A 19944-nucleotide genomic window follows, 5' to 3' on the forward strand; every position below is an offset into this window, starting at 1 on the left:
GTATTTATATTTTAAACGTGATAAAATTAACCCTTACATCCTTAAAAGAGTGTACTCCTTGAACCTAAAGATTACAAAGTGTGAAGAATGAGTTGAATTGGGGAGTGCCAAATCTACACATATTCAGCCACAAAATATTCAATAAATTAAAAAAGAATATTTTTATTCAACTTGTGATTCGCGTTGTACCACATATATAGAGCAACAATTTTTTTTTGAGGTTTAACATGATTATAAATATTTTTTTTATTATTTAAAAAATATTAATATTCTTTTGATTTTAATGATCTTCTAATAATTAGCTCAACTCATTAATTTTTTTATTTGTTTTCATTCATTTTTTGTGGTAAATTGATTAAAATATCCTTATGGATTATGAATTATAATTTTATCTGTTTTATAATTTTTTTGAATATTTTTATAGACTAAATGAATATTCTTTTTTATATTTTTTTCAAATTTTTTCATCTATCTGAATGATTTTTTTATAATTAATTTTAGAAAAATATTATAAGAATAGAGTTGGCTATTTCAGAACTCCATCCAAAAATTTTATAATTATATGAAAATTAAAAAATATTTATTTTTTCCTATATAAAAAGGGGTGTTGCAATTATATCCAATCCCATGAAAATTTGTTGCTATTTATTTTGTATATTAATTAATAATAAGAAGAGGGCGAAGGGCGCACACGGCACAGCACACCATATAGAAATCTCCAGATTCAGCCGCAACTATTCTCTTTTCATCTATAATAATAATTATAAATTGAGGCCGCGTGAGTTTACTTTTCTTAATATGTAATGTATAAATATAAGACCACTCCAATTAAGAAACCTAATTTCACAATATAATAATACTATTCTCTCTAACTCTCTTTTTCCCCCTTTCTCTTTCTCACACGCACCGCAGCGCAAGAACATTCATCTCTGGAGAAAACCCTCTTCAAAATTGTTACTGCTTTCTTCTGATTCCATTTCTGCCCAATTGCTATAATCAATCAATCAATTATGGTGGCAGACGCCCAAGTTTTTTGTCATCCAACCCTCGCCGTTCAGTACCTTTGTCTTCCGTCTCCCACGGCGCCAAAAATTGAGCCCGATATTTTCGATGTCGCTCGCGACCCTACTGATACGCCGATCTCCATCGACCTCTCTCGTCGTGACTCGGTTCGTATCCATGTCTCTTCATCTTACCTAATTTGATTTCTTGCTTTTTTTAATTTCTTAATCTCTAATTTCATCTGCTTCTGCTGCTGTTTTTTTTTTTTTTTTTTTTTTTTTTTTTCTTAATCTCTAATTTCATCTGCTTCTGCTGCTGTTTTTTTTTTTTTTTTTTTGTTTCTTTTCCTTTTCATAATCGGATTCATGATTGTGCCTGTTCCGTTTCTTAGTTTCTTGTTTGTATTTGTTATCTCTGTTTGGTCAAACTGCTGGTTCTTTTCCATGTTTCCCTATTAAATTCCTTTTCGTTATTCTTTTTTATAATATAATGGTTTCTCGCCGATGTTATATTGCGGCCTTTTCCTGTCCGTGCCTTTTTTTTTTTTTAAATATTTTTGCTCCTTATGTTATGGTGATTGGGTTCAAATTAGGGTTTCTCGTTATGCAGTCATTGGTGTAAGCTTCTTTTTGCTAAGTGATGAGAGTATTACCATGGGGTTTCTTTTGAAATAAATTCTCCGTTTTGGTTGCTCCTGACGCTCTATCCTGGTCAAGGAAGTATTATTGTGTATGGATTCAAATTAGGGGTTTTCGTAATGCAGTTATTGGTTTGAGTTTCTTTCTAAGTGATGAGAGTATTAACATGAGATTTCTTTTGAAAAATTTCTTGGTTTGGGTTGTTCCTGCACGCTCTTTCCGGGTCAAGGAATTCTAGATTTAGGTTAGAATCATGAAGATTGTAATCTTAGAAGCTCAAGCTGCATTAATTTCGTTTAGTCTCAGTCAAAAGGTTTGATATTTTTAGTGAATTGACTATAATTGTGTTGTGCTCGCTTGGATTAAGAAGACATTTAGTCGGCGTGTAGGGTATCATCTTTTTGTTGAAACCTCTACTCCATATTTGGTTACCTAGCCAATCACATGGGAATTTTCTGGTATTCTATGGAGTATGAAAAAATCATTTGACTTGTTAAATCCCATTTTTTTTTATATGGTGTTAAATCCCTGTTGAATAGTTTATCTTTAGGTCTTTACCGTAAGGCTTTACTTTTGTTTTCTTGATATGTTGCACGATTGCAATCTGACACGATCTTTCCTTTCATCAGGCTCTAAGCTGCTCCACAAGTGTACCGACCACCACACTATTTGATTCTACAACCAGAAAGTATGCTCCAAAAATTCGATCAGGTAGCCACACTGATATTGGGCCTCGCAGTTCTAATGAGGATGAGCACATTCGAATTGATGACCTATGCTCTCACTTGGGATCCAACTATACTTGGCCTGAGTCAAGTTCTTTTTATGCTGTATTTGATGGTCATGGTGGCCCTGATGCAGCAGTTTACATGAAGAACAATGCAATGAGATTTTTCTTTGAGGATGCTGAATTGCCTCAAACAGCTGATATTGATGAGAAGTTCTTGCAGGATTTGGAAACTTCTCATCGCAAATCATTTTTACTAGCTGATAAAGCATTGGCTGATGAACACAGTATTATCGATTCGTATTGCGGAACAACAGCACTTACTGCACTGGTTCTTGGAAGGCATCTGCTTATAGCAAATGCTGGCGACTGTCGGGCTGTTCTTTGTAGGAAAGGAAATGCTGTTCAGCTATCGCAAGATCACAGGCCCTCTTGTCAGGTGGAACGACAAAGGGTTGAGAATTTGGGTGGTACTATTGAATATGGATACCTGAATGGTGAACTTGCTGTTACTCGAGCTCTTGGAGACTGGTACATGAAACTCCCATTTGGTTCTGCATCACCACTTACAGCTGAGCCAGAATTTCAATGGACTTTGTTGACTGAGGACGATGAATTCTTGATAATTGGATGTGATGGGATTTGGGATGTTATATCAAACCAGGAGGCAGTTAGCCTAGTACATAGTGAGCTTAGGCTTCACAAGGACCCGCAGCAGTGTGCCAGAGAGCTCATCAATCAAGCATTAATGCGGGATACATGCGACAATGTGACAGCCATTATTGTGTGTTTCTCTTCCCCTGAGAATCAGGACTCAGTTGCTTCTCGAAGGCCGAGATTGAGACTCTGCATGTCCGATGAGGCACGGAGCAAGTTGAGGAGCTTATTAGAAGGCAATTGAATGCAAATCCGTTGGTATAATTACTTGCCTTGGGCAGACTGCTAGAGCTATAGCAAGATTGTTTGTACAGATGATTACATCTATGATTCTTTGAGTCAATTTTGAGGTGGCGATAGATACAAGTGGGAAAAGTAACCCTGAGGTGTGTTAGGAGTAGATTGAAGATAAAATTTTGGTAGCTGGTGAGTTATGCCAGAATATTATTTGGATTAAAACAGTTTTGATGATGATGATGGGATTTATTTCTGTATTATTGGTATTACATGTTAATTTTCTGGGCAGAAACTGAAGAGAAATTGTTAGTTTCTAGTGCTGGATGTCGATAAGATTTGATTGATTGTAGAGGCCGGGGGCTACCAATGTGCAGCTCATCCACTCATCACTGATTCTAACCTGAACCATACAATAGGTAGGGAGTATTGGTATTGGGGTGTGTAGTATATGGGTTGGACCAATACGCATATATAATAATAGATTATTATCTACATGAGGAATTGGTGGTAATTATTGTCCCTATTTGAGATGAGAAAGGAAACTGCAACCAGCAACTAATAATAATAATAATAAATGTACGTAATAAAAAGGAATAAAATATTGTGGGTGATTGTTGCCTGTTTTCGCTCAATTTACGAGTTGCTGCTCTGCTGTATCGATCAGTATTATTATGTAATCCACACACACACAAACGCTACCTCAATTCGGGCAGTTGTTTTTAAAACGTTAAAATTCTCGTCAAAGTTACCGAGTGAGGTATACAATTCGGACCATGACAAACGCCATCCGTCCGATATCCCTGGAGTCAACAACTCAACGGTTGCGATGAGATCTCACTCTCTCAAAACAGAAATAAAACCTCTTCTTTACTGCTGCTTCCAAGTTCTAAAGGCTCAACACTAGCTCGGTGCGTTCAATCGCATTACTACTACCACTCTCCAGGAAGGAAAGATGGCGATGGCGAGTATTGCCAGGCGAAGAACCGCCAATCTGTTTTCTTCATCTTCAAAGCATCTCTACAACTACTCCTGGATTCTCACCAGGGGATTCGCCTCGGGATCTGATGACAACGACGTCGTCGTTATTGGCGGCGGTCCTGGAGGTTACGTCGCCGCTATCAAGGCCGCCCAGCTTGGCCTCAAGACCACTTGCATCGAGAAGCGTGGGACCCTCGGCGGCACCTGCCTCAACGTCGGCTGCATCCCTTCCAAGGTGCGTCTCTGTTCTGAGATTTAATCATCCTGGACCTTTGTGTATGTCAATCGCATGTTTTCAGATCTTTGCAAGTTTCTGTGCTGTTTATTTTCCTCTTTTTCCTTTCTTAATTATGCTGACAAGTTCTTTGGCATATACTATAATCAGAGATTGTGCTAATTAGTTAGTTTAGTAGGGTATGAGCTGTGAGAAGTTTGTTACTTACACGATGGATGCTGAGAAATGATCTCTAAGTCCTTCTGTTTTCCCCCTCACTTCATTTGATGATTCAGGAATATGAATTTTGGTGAGCAATCTCGAGTGAAAATATGAATTTATCTTGCAAGTAATATGAACGTCTCTATTGACTGATAATTTGAGGCTAATTTGGTGATTACTTATAAAAATGGTGATGCCGAGGCAGCCGGCAGGCCCATGTATTTTGTGTTGAGTGAAAAACTTTTACTTGCTATTAAGTATACTTAAATGTATGCATATGCCAACCCTTTCCCGTGATGGATAAATGATTATCACTGAGTTGGGGGAAAGGAGTGGTTGTGGTTAAGATTGTATTTCCTGACCTTTTCTTTAGAAATCATTTTGGTGCTCGACCTAGTCTATTAGGAAGTGCCAAAAAATTTGTACTTGGTGCATCAAAAAAAGAATGCATGTCCAAAATTGAAGCCAATACAATGATGTTCATTGTTTTGTTCCTTTTATGAGACACCATTAGCGGACTGAGTGACTGATTGTTATTTCTCTTTAATTTTGGGGTTGGGGAAAGGCTGGAATGCCACTTATCCATTGTTCTTGTGACATTTGGTTCACACCTTTGACCTTTGTAGAAACACTTACTCTACGTTCTTTTTGCTCCTCTTAACTGATTTCCATCTTTAATCTTCTTTTAGTTATTGTCAGAGGTCCTCAGGGGTTGTAATTAGTATAGTCAATGAAACAAACTTGCTTCTGATTTGCCCCTCACTTCAAAAGGTCAGCAAGAACTATGTTATCATCTTGATTATCAATCAAGACATCTTTAGTGAAAGATGTTTGAAGCTTGATAGATTTTTTATTTCAATGGAATTGTTACATATGGCCTTGCTTCCTTGGAACATTCATGAACTATTATAATTGATTTTCCATTATAAATGCAAGCAACACTAATGTTTAATGCCTAAAAAGACCTTATTTTGAAGACATGTCATGGCAAGCTACTATCTTCTGTGTGTTTCTGGCTAATTGTAAATTCAAGTGTATTTGAAAAATAAAAACGGTGAAGTAAATATCCTCTTTTAGTGAACTGTCTATCTATCTGATAGTATTATGAGACTTCACTTTGCATGACTGGCATGATGCTATGGTGTTTTAAGTTGTACTAATTGCCTGCATTTTCAAATACCTTTTGCAGGCATTGCTTCACTCCTCCCATATGTATCATGAAGCCAAGCATTCATTTGCCAGTCATGGTGTAAAGCTTGCTTCTGTTGAGGTCGATCTGCCGGCCATGATGGCCCAAAAAGATAAAGCTGTTGGTAATTTGACTAAAGGTATTGAAGGTCTATTCAAGAAGAACAAAGTAAGCTATGTCAAGGGGTATGGCAAGTTCCTTTCTCCCTCTGAAGTTTCCGTTGATACTCTAGAAGGTGGTAACACCATTGTGAAAGGGAAGCATATTATAATAGCTACCGGTTCTGATGTCAAAAGTCTGCCAGGCATAACTATTGATGAAGAGAGAATTGTATCATCTACTGGAGCTTTAGCCTTAAAAGAGGTTCCTAAGAAACTTGTTGTTATAGGCGCTGGCTATATTGGTCTTGAAATGGGTTCTGTCTGGGGGCGCCTGGGGTCAGAGGTAACTGTTGTTGAATTTGCAGCCGACATTGTTCCGACCATGGATGGTGAAGTCCGTAAACAATTTCAACGTTCACTTGAGAAGCAGAAGATGAAATTCATGCTCAAAACTAAGGTGGTCTCTGTGGACACCACGGGAAATGGTGTGAAATTAACACTTGCACCAGCAGCTGGTGGTGATCAGACCACACTTGAGGCTGATGTCGTTCTTGTTTCTGCTGGTAGAACTCCATTTACTGCTGGACTTGAATTGGAGAAGATAGGGGTTGAAACTGATAAGGCTGGCCGGATCTTGGTGAATGAGCGGTTTGCCACCAACATACCAGGTGTTTATGCCATTGGTGATGTTATTCCTGGGCCTATGTTGGCTCACAAAGCTGAAGAAGATGGTGTTGCATGTGTCGAATATATTGCTGGCAAGGAAGGCCACGTGGACTATGATATGGTTCCTGGTGTTGTTTACACACACCCTGAGGTGGCATCTGTTGGGAAAACTGAGGAACAGGTGAAAGCACTTGGAGTTGATTATCGTGTAGGCAAATTTCCTTTCCTGGCAAACAGCAGGGCAAAGGCAATTGATGATGCTGAGGGACTGGTCAAGATACTTGCTGAGAAGGAGACGGACAAGATTTTGGGCGTCCACATCATGGCTCCAAATGCTGGGGAGCTTATTCATGAGGCTGTTTTGGCTTTGCAGTATGGAGCATCAAGCGAGGACATTGCTCGCACATGCCATGCTCATCCAACAATGAGTGAGGCACTAAAGGAGGCTGCTATGGCCACTTATGACAAGCCCATTCACATTTAGAAGCCATGGATAATCTTGTCATTTTATTTGGGTTAATTCTGAGAGTTCGGGATTGAGGTTGGCTCAAGATTTCTTGATTCCTGACACTTACTCTACTTGATCGAGTGATCAAACGTGATGTTTTTTCTTCTTCCTCAACTTGCATTTGTTATTGTCATACAACTGTACACTTGGATGCTTCTCCCATGAAATGAAGTAATAACATAACGAGCAGTGTAAAAAAATGAGCTTGTACGACATTGATGTGATTCATATCGGTGGGATAATATTTACAGTCGTTGTGGAATACATTGATTTCACCTTAATATTTGCATTTAGATTTTTGAGAGTAAACATTAGTTAAAATTCAATCTTGTATAGAAGTGCTTTATTTGTTTAGACATATTTTTCTTCTCCTTTTAAATTGTTGAGAAGAATATATACTAGAGCTTTCTAGGAGTTGGATTAGGAATATATCATGCTCGTGTACCGTGTTGACTTAGGCGCATATCACTCTAGTAATATAGCCTAAGTCAACACATATCATTCTATAGTAATATAGCCTGCAACCGAGTTGTTCGATAACACAACTACAGACGCAAACATACATATGCTTATATGTCAGGAGAGAGGTTGGGTAACATTACAAAAGAAACTGTCCTCAGACATCACATCTCTTATTTAATGGAAAAGGAAACAGACTTCCTGATTCAGACTGGAAAACAGAAACGTCCAATATTATAGCTTCAGAGTTGGACCTTTGTAGGCTTGTAATCAACTACAATGACTTTCTCAAATTGAGGCAGTAACATATTTGCAAACTCAACATGGTCTGGGTGAGCAATATACTCAGTAATGCCTTCTGTGCTCTCAAAAGTCGATTCAAAGACATGAGTAAAACCCTGGTGCAAGTTTTCTTGGCTCACATCTTTACCCCTGTCACATCATAAGCCACATGAGACTCGATTTTGCCAAAAATCTATCTTTCATCACTTGCGCATGGCTAGATACTGGATTGATCAAGTATCGTTGGGAACATTGGGCTACCAACCAACAAATTAGAGCAAGAAAGCAAATTCTCAAAGGCATGTACATAACTTGAGAAACTCACAATGGCAAGTAGGCTTCATGAATGACACAAACAGCTTTAAACTAGTTGAAAATTTACGGAGTCATTCTTGTTGTTCTTACAAGAACTTGTCTTAGAACCATTCTATGCATACAAGAGCGTCTGCTAAAGCTTCCATGTTTACAAACTATCAAATGGGGAGAAACCAAAATTTTCACCTTGCTTGTTTTTCTCTGTACTTCAATTTGAGTTCAAGGTAAGATAAGGACAACTGAATACAAAATTATAGGCTGTAGACCTTCAGAGACAACCACTAAGGGACGTATTGTTGGTGATTGATGAAGAAACATGAAGAAGATGATATAGGAAAGAATCAGAACTAACAGCAAAGTGTATGCTATGGACAGTAGTATGTTTAGGTAATTCCTTGAAGAAGAGGTATATCCTGCGAGAAATAAAAGCCTATAGAGCACCGACGCTGCAAGGGCACCAATTTTCTCATCTAATCAAACTATTGAAATGTCTCGTGGAACTGGTACAGCTCTCAAAGTCTACTCCAACTCCATAATTTGACTCCATGAGGAAAACCAGCATAAGCATAAAGCATGGTTGTAAGAAGCATTGGACTTCAAAGAGTTAAACTATCTTAAAAGTTGACAAACAGAGTGTAATTAAGAGCAACATAAAGAAAAGTAAGGAAACACATTCAAATGTTGTATAACAAAACGCCATAACTGTGCAGCCCAAAAGTACTATCAAACATAATCTTTGAGAAAAAGAGAAAAAAAAAACCTTTAAGATCTCAAACGCGCAGGGAGGCATAGCCCTAATTCAGGGTCTTTTTCTTTTTCTCTTAATTGAGGCAGTACAAAGCTAGCTATGCAATTCAATAGCCAATTCGAGTAAGGGGAAAATATCTCCATTGAGCAATAAAAATTGAATCTTTACACACGATCGAACTAAATTTCCTCAGTGTGAGTGTGGGTGTGGAGGGGAGGGGAGGAGAGGGGAGGGGAGGGGAGGGGAGAGAGAGAGTACCATCTGAAAGCCTTCATAGAAGGAACAAGATTGACAAGGTTGGCATACTGTTTGATGTAATTTTGAATTTGTTGTTCAGAAATGCCTTCCTTGAACTTTGCAAGCAATATGTGCTTCACTTCTCCCTTACCCTCCTCCATTTCTTCTCTTCTTTTCCCTTTCACTAGTTTCTTGTGGTGGTAGTCAGGTAGTGTTTGTATGTCTCTCATTTCCTATCAGCCCAATATACTACAGCAGGCCCACCCCCACCAACCCCCTAAACAAAAGAATTAAATAAAAATAAATCAAGCAATGCCACTTAACGTACATCGATTTGTAACTAATATAAACTTGTTAATGGCTCCACGTCCAATACACAACCATGAATCAAGAAATCAACTCCTTGATGGCCTTCTTTTGTTAATTACTGAAATCAAAGTAATTTACACAGATAAGCAATTCAACTTAAGTTTTCGGACGTGGCTGCATGAATTCTTGCTTTCTTTTCCATTTAGGTAGTTAGTCAATGGTATTAATACAATTCAGAAACGAGTACATAAATCATTGCATGTGAGACTCTTGGAAACAATCCCAGAAAGTAAATAAACAAAAGCAAACTCCAGAAAAAATTACTGCAAAGTATGATATCATCAAACATGAAATTCTCTGCTTCATGATTAATAGGCGTGGCGGCGTGATTGATTCAGAGTTGGACGGGAGTAGGGTGGTAATCAACAGTGATGGCTTTCTCCAGCAGAGGGCGTAGTATGTTTCCGTATGCTTCATGATCTGGATGGGAGAGATACTCTGCCACTCCTTGTGTGCTTTCGAATGTCGACTCGAAAACATGAGTAATACCTTGATGCAAGTTTTCTTGGCTCACATCCCTACCCCTGCAGCCATTCCCCACACCACATCATTATCAAATTTTGTGTATGTCATTACACACTACTAATATCATTACAATCTTAATTATACACCCATATGGATGTTTTCATGCATTTGACGAAAGGATTAATGGTCAGTACCATCTGAAAGACTTCATGGAAGGTATAAGGTTAACAAGATTTGCATATTGCTTTATGCAGTCTTCAATCTGTTGCTCTGATACCTCTTCTTTGAACTTTGCGAGCAACATGTGCTTTACTTCTCCTTTTCCTTCCTCCATTACTTGCTTCTCTTATTACTCTCTCTCTCCTCTTTCTCCCTCTTCAAATCAAATGATCTATGCTTGTGTGTTGAGCACCACCACTCGTACTCAACTCTCATATATACCATAAGTTAATTCATTATTTTATGGTACATGAGGCTCGCGGGCAACATCAAACGTGTGACTCCAATTCATCTCAAACATTTCACCATTTACTACCTTGTCAACTAACAAAACAAGAAGTGTGAAATATTTGTATTTCCTTCTAAGTGCATCAGATCTTCTCTTGAAAATTATTTTACACGTCATATGTACAATATATATACACACATATATTTAAATATATGTTAAAGAGATACTACGAGATGCTTTACCATTTTTTAAGTAGAATTATTATTGTTCTGTTTTGCCCTCAAAATACTTGGTAATTATGTAACATTTTTTATAGCTTTCTTGAAATATAAACATTAATTTCCCTTTCTTCTTATGCACAAGCAAACTTTGTAGTAAAAAATTAGGATACAGTTAGCAATTAACTCAAACTGAATTCAACAGGAAAGTTATTACCACAAATTGTCAAGAATTAACATCAATCTCAACCTAGGTAGTACAGATGAAAGCATACAGATGCAGTAGCAACTTTTGATTGTTATTTGACATTAACTAACAAACAACAGTTGAAATAGTAGCTTAGCTAGCTGTTCTGATACTACTGAGTGAACATAATTAGGCTGCTGATGGCGCACTAACATATTGAACAACATTTGCCTCTTGCACCATTGCTGCTGATGTTTTTCCTTCCTCAGGATGAGTCTTCATTGCACCAATCCAACGAATCATCACGGTATATATCCCACCATTTTTTCACTAGCATCTTTATGTCTTCTCTTTGCATGTTTTCTTCCTTCCCTGTGAATCTCCATGGTTTTGCTCCCTGCAATATAAATTTGCAACAACGTTCTTAGTTTGACTCATCGTATTCTGTGTCATATATATCATCATATAATCGATGAATGAAGTATGAACTTACTGCTGCACAATAGTGAACAACCTTGACATTGTCAAGATCAACATTTTCAGGATGTCGCCAAAGCATAGCTAAAACAAGGTTGTAAACCAATGGGATTGGCCGGTATATCTCCCTAAAGAACATGTTCAGAAAGTCCTGCACACATCATCAATTCATTCCATAACCATTCAGAATTTCATAAAAGAACTTGATTCTAGAACAAGAACATAAATTTCTTGAGAAAAACACAGTGTTGAAACAATTGTCTAATTACCTGCTCTGCAAATGAAGTAGGAGGAGTGATTTGGAGAGTTTCCAAAAGACTGTGATAAGTCAAAAAGCTCGGTTCGAAAACAAACATTCCGGCATTGAAGTACAATGGTGGTGGAGGACCCATCTCCCATGGCCACTCAACTTTTTCAGGGCACTGCTGACAGTAACCTATCTGGTATTGAGGTGTTCCACTCCATGTTTTCTCACAGAAGCAGTCCATAACAGCATAAAAATAACCATCTGGATACTCAAAAAGGTGATCAATATTGCTGAAAACTTGGATATCTCCATCCAAGTATATCATCTTGCTATACTCCACAAACTGCAAAAACATTAATCCAATTATATATACATATGATGATTTGTAAGTAATTGCAGATACAAACACACACAAAAGTCATAGATACGGACCTCCCAAATCCGGAGTTTTGAATAGTTTATGACATAATATGCCATGGCAAATTGAGCATGGTTTGGTGGAGGATAAACAGGCTCGATTTCACGAACTATACACCCTTGAGACTCTAAAATCTTGCAATGATCTACTGGAACATCTGGCAAAACTGCTACAACAAGAGGGTACATGGATTTCACCTTCCTCAAACCCTTAGCTAAACCAACCACCCCTTTCACATAGTCACCGTTTCCTGCCAAGAATGTGACATAAGCCCTGTTGGCCTTAGACTCCATTTCCATTTCAATCGACCTGTTAACAATCTCTCTAGTTTTCGTTTTCGTTAGTAGAACAACTTATATAGATGCGTAAATGATTTCCTACAGTACAACTTTGAATGAATCAATGCAGATGTCAAACATGTGGAGTCTCCTCCTTATATAGTTGTAGCATGTAACAGTGCCGTGCAAACCTGATGTGAGCAAGTGCATGATTGATCAATAATACTTTGAAAAAGATCATGATTCTTCTGACACGTATCCTTTGAATTGTTGATACCGTTATTTCTGTCAGCTTATTCTTCAAGAATATGTTTTCGACTTAATTTGGACACTAGTTAATTTGTCTCCACATCTCATCCTACCTAGGATAAGTGATTAGACAGATAATAACATATTATTAATTCAACTCTCAATTGTTTTCCTATAGAGTAGTATTTTGTTAGAAATATCAGTTGTCATTTATCGATAGGAATAGATGGAGCGGTAAAAAATCTTGTAATGTTACAATTATACAATATAATTTATCATTTCCAGAGAGTTAAGAAGATGCAACATATGACACACTTGATGCAATATTTCACTTTGTTTAAAGAGTTTTCTGGAATTAAGCGTATGTGTTGAAGCACAAAATTAAGGTCAAGTCTTCTCAACCTGAAAAAAAGAAATGACTTGGGATTTTTTTCTCATTTTGTCTTTTAGATCATCCACCGTACCACAGACTTGAATGAACACTTGATTTCTTTTTCTCCTCCAAAGATATCATTTCATAATTGGCTGAAAATTGCCTAACAAGATTCGTTGAAAAAGTTCCTGTTAGGACTCCACAAATACAACGTGCCATACAGTTTAAACGTTGGAATCGTGCATCTACGGTTTGCTATTCTTGCTTGAGCAGCTGAAACAAGATACAGTATATGTATATCACATAGAGTACAATATCAAGTCAAGTTTAATTAAATCTGTTAGGTAGTCAAAACTTGCATGTACGAATAATCCTTGAATGAAAAATCTTGTAGCTTACAAGATCACAATTCTCTGCAAGATGAAGACAAAAGGTAGGCTTACAATGGAATCACATATAGCATGCCGCGTGTACAAAGGAGAAGAAATTTCAGATAACCATTAGTGAAATTGAGATATTGACACACAGAAAAAATTGAATTCATGACACCAAAGGGCAAATATCATTTTCAAGTTTATGCACCGTTCGTGTAGAACTTAAGGCCTGGAGATGGCAGCAACTTCTGGCTAACATGTGTGCATGGCTTTATCAGAGGGAAGGAATCTGCCAAAAACTAGCTGGAATACCTTGTAATATGCACAAGAGTTAATTGGTTTAATGAAAATCACCACAGGAACTTTGGAAGGTAGTTGGCTGTTTTTGTTTTCTCTACTTAATTGTCTATGGTTGATTGGGGCAAGAAGAAGGAACACACAAAAGAAATCTTGCATGTCTTAGTTACATTTAGGAGGATCACTAATAAAAGGAAAACACACACACACACAACAATAACAATAACACCATGTTTTTCATTTAAAAATCTGCAAACAGAATCATCACGTTATTACTTAATCCCTGTAGGATAAGACTGACTTAATCTTCATGTGTTCATATACAGACATAGTATTGAAAGAACAGCCAAGAACATTTTGCTATCTTCTTCTAGAATGTTGTTCCTCTTAGAAGTTCTCTATTACTTTGGTAAACAAACAAAGCTAAGTGCTTAGAGACAGGATAATATTAAAAAATCCAATTTCAACAGGCAACCAGGATCACTACAATGCTCAAAGAATCCAAAGCCACAAAAACATGCAAAAAGGGCCAAAGATTGATGTTAACTGGAATTCACTTGGGCCAAGTTGTCAATAAGCCCAAGCTTTCTATCCACAGTAGTACATTTCATGTTTGTGGCCAATGTTCATATATAGACACAGGTGAACAAAGCAAAGCCCAAATTTCAGACCCAACACTTGGTGGGACCCTCGTCTTCCCTTTCTCCTTACCTTATCCCACGCAAATTTCATCACTCTGTGTGCGAGCGGAAATCTTGATAACACGGGCACAGTTCTCTCCCGCTGTGTGGAAACGAAAAAAAGATGGCATCTTTAGCACAACAATTTGGTGGACTGAAGTGCCCACCAATCTCAACCACAATGAACAAGTTCTCCAGTTCCAAGAATCATTGCTACACACTGCTGCCCAGGAGGAGAAGCATAATTTCAGCAGCATCACCTGTTCTAGCAGATGCACAGACAAGAGAAAGAATGAAACTGAAAGAGATGTTTGAAGACGCATATGAAAGGTGCCGTACAGCCCCCATGGAAGGTGTGGCTTTCACTATTGACGATTTTCATTCGGCCATTGAAAAGTATGATTTTGACTCTGAAATTGGCACCAAGGTGAGATGTTTTGCATTCTTGTGAATGTCTGTGTGTTGTGTATTGTGTGTGTGTGTGTGTGGGGTCGAAGTTTGAGCGTGTTTCTCAGTTTCTGTTAAAGGGTTGTGAGCTAGAATGAGGGTAATATATGTGCAGGTAGTGGGAGCAAACATTTGCAGTCTTTCTCATAATGTCTCATTGTTGTAACCACATATTCTTTTATGTAAACTTTGACATTAGAATGTCTACCTTTTACTTCTGTTGTATGATTTATCTTCCTCATGTATAATAATTAGACAAAGAATGAAAAATAAAAAGGTTCACATAAAAAAATTAAGAGATAATTAATTTCCTTGTTTCCTTTTTTCAGGTTAAAGGAATGGTTTTCAACACAGATGCAAATGGAGCATTAGTTGACATAACTGCAAAATCATCGGCATACTTGTCTGTTAAAGAGGCATGCATCCATAATATCCGGCATGTGCAAGAAGCTGGCATTGTTCCTGGTATGCGTGAGGAATTTGTAATTATTGGGGAAAATGAGGCTGATGATAGTTTAATCTTGAGTCTACGTTCAATTCAATATGATCTTGCATGGGAAAGGTGCAGACAACTTCAAGCTGAAGATGTTGTTGTCAAGGGTAAGGTAGGTTTCTTCCAAGCATAACTTCTGTCTGTGTCTGTGATAATTTACGTGTCGAAAATTATGACAATTCATTTGCAGTCTCTTTCATAATGTCACATTTGCAGGTAGTAGCCTTTAGTGTATAATGATTGGCATTGACAATCTAATCTAATGTTATATTATTTTCAATGTAAAATTTTCGACCAAGACTTAACTTAATTCAAGTTTCATTTCTTTCAATATGCAGGTAGTGGGAGCAAACAAAGGTGGAATAGTGGCATTGGTGGAAGGCCTTCGTGGTTTTGTTCCATTTTCACAAATCTCAACGGTTAGTGCTTCATTGTGACATGCTAATTCTATCCCTTATCCCCCAACCTATGGCCATGGCATTTTGCTTTTGTTTACTTGCTGTTTGTTATGGGTATTGTTCTGCAACAAAATTCTGAAATTCAGTGTCTAGAGAATCGTAATAATGCAATGAAGTTACTCAAAAAAGCTTGAGTTCTTTCTCTTTTCATGTCAGCACTCTGTTAAAGTTTTGCTGAAATTCATTCTGGTGCAATTATTGTAAGCACCTTCTATTGTTGACTAAAAAGTTATTAAGATCACCTGTGAATATTTTTCAGAAATCAACTGCAGAGGAACTTCTGGAAAAAGAACTTCCACTTAAATTTGTGGAGGTTGACGAGGAACAGTCCAGGCTAGTCCTCAGTAACCGCAAGGCCATGGCTGATAGTCAGGCACAGCTTGGAATTGGATCTGTAGTTATTGGCACTGTTCAGAGCCTGAAACCATATGGCGCCTTTATCGATATAGGTGGAATCAATGGCCTTCTGCATGTCAGCCAGATTAGCCATGATCGTGTTTCAGATATTGCTACTGTTCTTCAGCCTGGTGACACTTTGAAGGTACCGTTTGCTTCCCCGTTTTCTTAAATTCAACTTTCCGAAGAACTTTTAGGCATCTGCTAAATCTTGCTGTAGGTTATGATACTCAGCCATGATCGTGAGAGGGGTCGAGTGAGCCTCTCTACAAAGAAGTTAGAGCCTACTCCTGGTGACATGATTCGTAACCCGAAGCTGGTCTTTGAGAAGGTAAAATTTTGTGAAGTACTCTCATGGTATAAACAGTATATTCTTCATCATTGCTTTAGTTTTCTGGTTTTTGCTTATGTTCAATCAAGACTTGGGTTTGCATCACATTTAGAATAGATAATGTAGACAATTAATGTGGTTCATAATGCTTCCTGCATTTTACAGTTGAATACAAAGCAAAATGGTCGCAAGTCTTTATTTTTTATTATGCTTCTTTATGGAGTTGCAAGTCTTCCCTGCATCCTACTGTAACTGACGCATGCTTATGAAGCTTATGACTTGTTCTGGCAGGCAGAAGAGATGGCTCAGACTTTCAGGCAAAGAATTGCCCAAGCAGAAGCCATGGCTCGTGCTGATATGTTGAGATTCCAGTCTGAGGTAATTTGGGTTACCCTTAAAAAGTTAATTTAAGAGAAATAAAAGCCAGAAAAGTTACAAAGTGGTCTGCAGATGATATTTAAGGATCCCTGTGTCTATTCGTGACTGGTTTGGGCTTGCATGTGTTGCTCGTTTCACTTTCACCTCCCAATATGAGCCCTGGAAATGCTGTCTTGCCTTGGTCGAAACACCATTTTATGATCAATTTCAAGACATTAAAAGTGAACAGCGATATGTTTTGGTTTGTCAGCGCCCGTGATATTGCTGTATATTAGGTTTAGATTTGGTTTTGATATTCTCTCTTTGTTTCTTGATTGTTCAAGCAGAGCGGATTGACCCTGAGTTCTGAAGGCATCTTAGGACCTCTAACTTCAGACCTGCCTGCAGAAGGTTTAGATTTAAGTGAACTCCCCCCAGCTGAAGATTAATCAAGTTGCACATTCCCATTTCTTGCCATCTAGTGAAGCTTCGATTTTATAGAGGTTGTGAAGCTTTTCAGCAGTATGTGGGACCTAACCTCAGTATTGTAACTATGGATGGATATCTCTATTCTACATTCTTCATTTTATTCATCGTTTCGTGCTCTTATTGTCTCCAAAGGAAAATTTAATCATCCAACGGTGATGTTCCTTTCATCAAGTACTCACAATTTCTTTTGATACAAACTCCTGATTTCATTCCTAAAGTTCCCTTAATTTACAAAATTAGTTCCAAAACTTTGCGTTCATGATACACTGACCACTTAAACTGTTGAGCATGTGGAACTGCTAGTCATTAGTTTTTTAGTGTCTAACAAGCATTAGCTTTCTGCCTTGCTTGCTTTCTTGTTTTTCTTCTGCTTTTGCTTCAGCTGTGTAAGGCCTGCTGCTGAGACCTTCACATTACCAATTATTGCGGCAACAAGCTCAGGATCCGTGCAAGCCTTCATTAATTCCTTCTCTCTGGTTGTTGCCTCCGGCATGTGACTAAACAAATTCATGGCCGTCTTGGCCGCTGCATCAAAATTGAAGATTAAGTCAATACAATTTTCTACAAAGGTCATAAACCGAAAAAATGGCTACAATTTGTAGCATTGACAAAACAAATACGCATTTGTTTCTTTTTCTGAAGGTATAAAACTGACCAGTGAAAATTTGCAAAACAGGGTAAGGCTGGGAAAAAAGTACAATTAAATGTCAAGGAACATATAGTAACCAGAGACAAAAGGCTTCTTGATGTCAATACCTTTTCCTTTCTTTAAAGTGCCGGGAATTATCTTGACACGGTATTTATATGATTGTAGAGCATTATAAGGACCACAGACAGGGACTGCGTACAATAAGACGTCATTAGGCAATGGATTTCCAGTTAGGTAGTCTACATCATTTAGTTTCTCTTTCTCTTCTTCACCAATCTCATGAATATCATCTTCCTCCATGGTCACCCTGTCCATCTCACTGGCTGTTCTATCTACCTCACCACCAGCTTTACTCCGCAAAGTTTCATCTGGATGTTCCGGACAATCTCGTGACATATGACCTGCCTTCTTACATTTGTAACATATCTTTGAGGCATCTGGGGGTACTGCAAGCAAAGCCAGGAAAATCTTTGCATCTCAATGCCATCATCAAGAGAACACCAGCAAGTCAAAGAGATTGAGTAAAGCATAAATGTTTAATCACCAGAACTGTAACAAAAAGAACTTCACCACATGTATATAATGGTTAGAATGAAACCACTATTAATAGTTTAAGAAACCAACAAAAAGAAATATTCCAAAGTTGCTCAAAAGTTCTAAGTAACTGCAAAACCAATCACATCTACCATGGATTTAAATACGTATATGTGGTTCCATCTTCTGCACATTTATGGAATTGAAATCCAGAAAACTACTACAAAAGTATATGACAAAGATCCATAATGTCATTCCTCACATTATTAGTTGCTGACTAAGCTTTGGCACAGATAACATGGAGAAATCTACACTTTACATGTCAAATTTTCAAATCTCATATTGATGATCACAGACAGGGCTGGTATAAAATGACGATTCCTCGTGTTATTTGGCAGTTCAAAACAAATTGTTTTGTAGCTTTGTTATTTTCCTCTCCATACAGCTTATTCCACAAACAAATGGGGAGGGAGAAGTACAAGACCAAATCAAAATAATGAGTATGATTTCAGTTTCACCAGGTAACTGAGTCATGGAAAGTAAATAAAACAACTTCTCTTGTCATCAGCATAATAGTTAAAAGAACCTGCAGCCAGTTTTGCTCCTTTTTCTGCAGTGGGCTGTTCATTAGCAGACTTCTCAATGTTCTTCTTGGACTTCCCAGCAGCCTGCAGATTACTTTGTATGTCATAAACCACTAATTTATGAGGCATGATAAAGTACTAGTCTAATTTACAATGGCTCCAAGAACTGTAGTTAACATTTGAAATGTCAATAGTTACCCTTTCTTTTGCAAGTAAGTGACCATACCTTCCTCTGTGCCCTTTGACAGAACAGAAACATAAGCTCTGTTTGGAGTTATTTCCATTAACATCTTTTGGAAATATTTACTTAAAATGTTTTAGAAGATTATGCTGGGGAATATGACACGAAAATATATTTGGATGAGTGAGTTGTAACTTTGACAATTTGAGTTGATAAGTTCATTTGATATTTTTGAGGAAACGTATTTGATTTACTCATTTCAAAGAGTATTTTCTAAAAATGGGTTTGAGGGTCTACAAAAAATAGAGAAAATTAAGGTGGATGGTTGGGAAATAGGGTTGTTTTTTTAAAACGTTTCAAGAACATTTTGTGAAAATATGCCAAACCAAACACGTTTTCATTTTGGAAGCATGAAAATAATTTGGCAAACTGATTCCAGAAATAGAGTAAATTTCACACGAAGAGCAGCAGTGTTTAACTATGATTGACATATATATAGAATACAAAGGTTATAAAGACAGTGATGGAGAACATACATATCTAAAGAATTGACAGTTAATGATCAGCTAAGGCAAGATTTTTGTGCAGCAACACTTACAGCCAAAAGAGCCATTCTAATGCTTCGCTCCTCCTCATCTTGGTCCGCATACTTTTCCTTTATCTTCTTTAGTTTTCCTTTCTGTCCACGGCTAATTTTTCCGCTACCTGGCTTTAAACTTTTAACATGATTGTCTGGCTGGCTTACAGAGTCATGACTTTCTCCTG

General features: G+C 37.6%; 7 protein-coding genes across 7 annotated transcripts in view; 3 read left to right on the top strand and 4 right to left on the bottom strand.

The window, feature by feature from the left end:
• On the top strand, positions 836-3518 carry LOC105156820 (probable protein phosphatase 2C 49). Its single transcript, XM_011073049.2, has 2 exons — positions 836-1169; positions 2270-3518. Exons 1-2 carry the CDS (start codon positions 1011-1013, stop codon positions 3266-3268), a joined length of 1158 nt encoding a protein of 385 aa, XP_011071351.1. The 5' UTR covers positions 836-1010; the 3' UTR covers positions 3269-3518.
• LOC105156821 (dihydrolipoyl dehydrogenase 1, mitochondrial) lies at positions 3657-7417 on the top strand. The gene is made up of 2 exons (XM_011073050.2): positions 3657-4474; positions 5865-7417. Exons 1-2 carry the CDS (start codon positions 4214-4216, stop codon positions 7113-7115), a joined length of 1512 nt encoding a protein of 503 aa, XP_011071352.1. The 5' UTR covers positions 3657-4213; the 3' UTR covers positions 7116-7417.
• LOC105156822 (stress-response A/B barrel domain-containing protein HS1-like) lies at positions 7669-9400 on the bottom strand. The gene is made up of 2 exons (XM_011073051.2): positions 9202-9400; positions 7669-8030 (listed from the first exon to the last, which is right to left on the bottom strand). The coding sequence occupies exons 1-2, from the start codon at positions 9339-9341 to the stop codon at positions 7841-7843; spliced, it is 330 nt and encodes a 109-aa protein (XP_011071353.1). The 5' UTR covers positions 9342-9400; the 3' UTR covers positions 7669-7840.
• On the bottom strand, positions 9665-10441 carry LOC105156823 (stress-response A/B barrel domain-containing protein HS1-like). The gene is made up of 2 exons (XM_011073053.2): positions 10209-10441; positions 9665-10073 (listed from the first exon to the last, which is right to left on the bottom strand). Exons 1-2 carry the CDS (start codon positions 10346-10348, stop codon positions 9884-9886), a joined length of 330 nt encoding a protein of 109 aa, XP_011071355.1. The 5' UTR covers positions 10349-10441; the 3' UTR covers positions 9665-9883.
• Positions 10874-12458, bottom strand: LOC105157047 (galactinol synthase 2). Its single transcript, XM_011073345.2, is given in 5 exon segments — positions 10874-11138; positions 11140-11264; positions 11361-11495; positions 11614-11934; positions 12024-12458. Coding segments are annotated over 5 exon segments (948 nt in total). The 5' UTR covers positions 12309-12458; the 3' UTR covers positions 10874-11056.
• LOC105156824 (30S ribosomal protein S1, chloroplastic-like) lies at positions 14292-17376 on the top strand. The gene is made up of 7 exons (XM_011073054.2): positions 14292-14687; positions 15037-15312; positions 15539-15619; positions 15918-16199; positions 16275-16385; positions 16677-16763; positions 17090-17376. Exons 1-7 carry the CDS (start codon positions 14385-14387, stop codon positions 17189-17191), a joined length of 1242 nt encoding a protein of 413 aa, XP_011071356.1. The 5' UTR covers positions 14292-14384; the 3' UTR covers positions 17192-17376.
• Positions 17311-19944, bottom strand: part of LOC105156825 (nuclear export mediator factor NEMF) — a 9621-nt gene continuing 6987 nt past the window's right edge. The window contains exons 12-15 of the mRNA XM_011073055.2: positions 19778-19941; positions 19001-19082; positions 17988-18326; positions 17311-17756 (exon numbers count right to left, since the gene is read on the bottom strand). Coding sequence (XP_011071357.1) covers positions 17563-17756; positions 17988-18326; positions 19001-19082; positions 19778-19941 — 779 coding nt within the window. The 3' untranslated portion in view covers positions 17311-17562. The remainder of the gene's footprint in view (positions 17757-17987; positions 18327-19000; positions 19083-19777; positions 19942-19944) is intronic.

This window comes from Sesamum indicum, linkage group LG3 (genome assembly GCF_000512975.1).
Source record: "Sesamum indicum cultivar Zhongzhi No. 13 linkage group LG3, S_indicum_v1.0, whole genome shotgun sequence".
NCBI lineage: Eukaryota > Viridiplantae > Streptophyta > Magnoliopsida > Lamiales > Pedaliaceae > Sesamum > Sesamum indicum.